Raw genomic sequence first — 4,655 nt, 5'->3', positions numbered from 1 at the left:
TATTTATAATTTTACTTATGAGTCAAAAAAWTCAGGTACGTGTTGAAAATGAAACAGCATTTCTATTAATACATTTTAATTAGGATATTGTTACTTCTTCGCTTCCATACCAAACTAGAAGAGTAGCTTCATCAGATACCAACAACCTCTGAGATCTGTGTCCAGAAGAACCCAGTCCCTGGATCAGATACTGAACAGAAGGCCTCTGCTGGTGGACCTGAGCTTGAAGTGAAATTGAACAATCTGTGTGGAAAAATAGGGTTGATTTAAAATGACGATTTTATATTAGGGGTGTAAGAACATATTAATATCACTGAAATTAGGGATGCACCAATATGAAAATTTCAGCCGATATCGATATCCGATATAATTATTGCTGTTATGGCCGATAACCGATATTTACTGATATTACACAAACACACAAATTATATTATACATATACGCACAAACACACTTGGGTCTTTTTTTTTGACACCGTAAATAAACGACCAGACCTCTGACATGACTGCAGCATCAACATCACTATGATCAAACAGATGCTGCTCAACCAACCATCTCCCCTCCCAAAACAGAAACACAAAGATAAAAAGTGGGAAATCAATAACTGGTATTAATATCAGCCCAGTTTTACATATCGGACCAATACTGATATTCTAAAAATTGACCAATATCGACCGATACCAATGTGAATGTCGATATATCGTGCATCCCTAACTGACATATCACAATATTTAATTTCCTGATGCTGTACTGATTTTTAATTAAGTGTTAATATGCCAGCAGAAATGTTAAATTAATGTTGAACACATGAAAGAGGGATTAATGAGTAATAAAGTAATTTATTGATGGCTCTCAGTGTCTGATGGATGCTGGAACTCATTGATGTGATTCAAAGCTGCTCACTGACGTAACTTTATATTTATTTCAATCTTTCCTTCCTTCGCACAGACACAGGCTGGGCTCGTACTATGAGCGCCTCGCTGCCGTGCAGTCAGCAGGGGGCACGCACAGAGTCATAATAATAATAAGAGGAATGCATCTGAGCAAAGCTCGCTGAGACCAGGCTTTCTTCGTTTGGACCGCTCCGAACCGCGGCGTGAAGCGAGCAGTGCTCAGGTCCATGTCTCCGGCAGGACGGCCCCTGGCTGTGTTTCTGGGGAACATCATATTGGAGCTGCATATTGTTTGCAGGACGCTGTTCCTCCTGCAGCCCCCCCGGTCGATCCCGACGTAGTTGTGAATTGAACATGGCGACTGTACCAGTGTATTGCATCTGCAGATTGCCTTACGACGTGACCCAGTTTATGATCGAGTGCGACGCCTGCAAGGACTGGTTCCACGGCAGGTAAGGGCAGACGGCTCGGCGGGCTGTGTTTGTGGCGGTGGGCGCTCGGGGAGGAACGGGGGAAAATGGCGAAGCCTCGGCGGGTTTGACAGCTTTGTGGCTCTGGCTTCGCTCGCTCGGTCGAACCGTCTGAAGCGAGGCCGCTCGGAGAAGAAGGCGGAGTTAAGCGCAGTCTGTCTGCCGGGGCTGGGGCATTTTATACCGAATAACCCTAACCGGACTCCCGTCATCACAAATCCAGCGGTAAACGCCGTGATTTCGGTGTGGCCTTCGGGCATTTTCAGCCGCTCGCCGCGGTCCCGTCGCCCCGCAGTGAACTCCGTCCTCCCCGCGTCAGGAGTGGACGGCAGCGGGGAGAGCCTCGGCTCGTTTGCCCCCCTGGTTTCCTCCTCCCCTGCTGCTTCAAACAGCCATTTTTCACACACATTACTCGATACATGTCACATATGGAGCACGTCTTGTGTGTTTGCTCTGTTTTTTCTGTACGGAGCCTGGCTGGAAATGACGGCTCGAGGCGGCGCGGAGCCCCGGGAGCAGACGTCCTGCAGGCGGAAGGTATGGCTGACAATAGCCGGTGTTGTTGATGTCCCGGAGCGGCAGGACCGAGACAGAAAAGAACCAGAAATCACGGTCTGTGCTGTCAGCCGGTGCCTCTGCTTCATTTCTGTTCGTCAGAGGTTTAAACCGAGACGTGTTTATCAGTTTCCACTTTCAGAGTGGGCTTTAACCATCTGGGTCCGAATCTCCCATAGGATTTTTAAATATTCGCCTCTTTCTGTTGTAGTTCTGGAGCCTCAGCCCTCCGTGTGGTTCTGATGAGGGCCGGGGAGGTGACACACAGTTCGGCTGCACTCTGGCCGTGTTGTGTGTTAGTGGCTGCTTTATTTAAAGCGTTTGTTTTCAGTCAAGCCTGTTTACGCGCCTGAATGTTAACCCTTTAATGCTTCCTGAGGGGTGTGCAGCTGCTGCTCTGACACCCAACCAGTCATCAGTAGGACTGCCACAAACCATTATTTTTATAGTCGATTAATCACCGATTATTTTTTTTCGATTAGTCGACTAATCGGATCATACGTTAATTGAATATAAAACATACAGCTTATCGTGCCACAATGCAGCTGCTATTATATAACCATGGTTAGAGTTTAGCTATATGCTAACTAAAAATAATTTCTGTGGAAGGTAAGTTCTGCTCTGCAGATATTACACAGGTTTTTCTTTCATTTTCTTAAAATGATCCCACACTTTGAGCTCTGTTGTCAGGTAGCCATGATACCAGAGCCTGTCTGTATAATGTCTTGTGACGTCCACGGCCTACCCCAGTTACCACTACTGTGCATGTGTGTCAAGGACAGAAAGGCAGATGTGGCAGTGGAAGGTGTCAAAGCAGTTTGGAGATAAAAACAAAGTAAAGAACAACAACAACAAAAAAGGAAAACGATTAATCGATTATTAAATTAGTCATCGATTATTTTAATAATCGATTAGTCGTCGATTAATCGATTAATCGTGGCAGCCCTAGTCATCAGTAAATCACATTTACATGACAGCACACTCACAAATACACAGATTCAACACAAAAATACATCAGTTCACATTTAAAAGCGCATCCACTGATTTATTTTGCTCATGTTTTTGTCATCAAATAAGAATTATTGCCTGCTGTCAAAAGATCAAGATGGACAGGAATGTTTTCGCTCTGTGAACTTGTTTGTTAGCAAAATATCTCCTGAACCACCGAGTGGATTGTAATGACAGCTGCAGAAAATAACTTAGGATGTCCACCTGTAACTTTACACCATACTGACCTTCAGAAACACAAAAAGACTAAAACTACTGTCTTAAATTACGATGTGGTGTAGCTAACGTTATATTTCAGATCTGACGAAAACAATCATTTCTCAATATTAGGTGATTTTAGTTTAAAACTCTGGCGTGAAGGTGGAGGGTGACCTGCATTCCTGGGCTTTTAGTTTGAAACAAACTTAATTGTTTTCTGTATTTCTATGGACTTTTCCATAAATGAGTGAAATGTATTTTTCCTCCCTTACGTTGTTCAAAATGATCATTTTAGCTGCATTAATACTAAGTTAAACATTGAAACTGTATGTCAGGTTAAATTATTTGAGCAGTAGGTCAACTACAGGTGTTTCTGGACTTGAAGGAGGTGGATGTGGTTAGGGTTCAGCACGATGGATCAGTGGTTAGCACTGACGCCCCACAGTAAGAAGGTCCTGGGTTTGATCCCCGGTTTGGACCTGGGGGTCTTTCTGTGTGGAGTTTGCATGTTCTCCTCGTGCTTGTGTGGGTTTTCTTCGGGTACTCCGGTTTCCCCCACCCCACAAAGACCTGTACAACAGGTTGCCTTCAGGTCTTGGTTAGGATTCGTTCAGTTCCGGGATGTACTGGATGTCTGGATCTGCACCGTGGTTCTGGTGCAGATTGGTCGGGTTTTTAGAAAAGGTTCGAGCAGAGAGCCAAACACTAAACTCAGGAAAAGTTTCCTGCACAGGTTCCTCTTCCTCAGCCTGGCTGTGTGCACCTGAAGGTTGAAGCTCACTGAGCTCAGGAGCTTCCTCAATGTTCCCCAGCGTTCACGGTGATGCTCAACTTCCTCACGTGTATGGCAGAGGCTCACTGTCATTTTTACTTAAATTTTTAAAAAGTTAAAAAACCTGACTAATTTTCTCTCAGACACATGGCAAACAAGTGAAACCCATCTCGAGTGCAGGAGCTGGAGTTTGTAGGACTTTTCAGACAACTCATAATAAGATTTCAGTTCAGAGGCCTGCAGTGTGAAGATAAAACAATTATGGATTCATCTTGAATTTCTGTGATTTTCAGTTTTAATAACAGCAGGAGGCAGCTGGTTACAGCAGCATGGGTGTGGGTGGGCTGGCATGACCTGGGCCCACTCACTTTTTGGTGAGGACCATCCAGTCATTTAGTTTACATTTGAATTTTGGTTCTTTTTTTTGGTACTTAAATACATCAGAACAATGGGCCTCACTCAAGAACCGTTCGTACGCACAGATTTGTTCTTAAGTTGTGCGTACGAGTGATTTAGGAGAATTTGTGGCATTCACCAATGTTTTAGTATTCTAAGATTTTTTTCAGATACGAACAAAATTTACGAGTGGTCCAGACCTGTCGTATATTTTACCAGCAGTCAGTCTGCTGTTATCCAGACGGGTTTTCTTCACTAATAACTTTATATTTCATTAGTTTGAAGATGGGTACCGGCAGGCGAAGCGGCATGCGGCTCGGGTGGTCGCTGAGGCAAAAACCCGGGCGTGGGAGGAGTTTGGAG

General features: G+C 44.4%; 1 protein-coding gene across 3 annotated transcripts in view; it reads left to right on the top strand.

The window, feature by feature from the left end:
• The first annotated feature begins 731 nt into the window (after positions 1 to 731).
• Positions 732 to 4,655, top strand: part of phf2 (PHD finger protein 2) — a 63,224-nt gene continuing 59,300 nt past the window's right edge. Inside the window, exon 1 of one of the 3 annotated variants that reach the window (XM_014021695.1) lies at positions 732 to 1,345. In XM_014021695.1, coding sequence (XP_013877149.1) covers positions 1,248 to 1,345 — 98 coding nt within the window. In that variant the 5' untranslated portion in view covers positions 732 to 1,247. The other 2 variants (XM_014021696.1, XM_014021697.1) reach the window with 2 other exon arrangements.

The sequence above is a fragment of the Austrofundulus limnaeus genome, unplaced genomic scaffold (genome assembly GCF_001266775.1).
Source record: "Austrofundulus limnaeus strain Quisiro unplaced genomic scaffold, Austrofundulus_limnaeus-1.0 Scaffold301, whole genome shotgun sequence".
Lineage (NCBI taxonomy): Eukaryota > Metazoa > Chordata > Actinopteri > Cyprinodontiformes > Rivulidae > Austrofundulus > Austrofundulus limnaeus.
The sequence above is the reverse complement of the archived record's forward strand: the minus strand, read 5'-3'. Positions and strand labels throughout refer to the sequence as shown.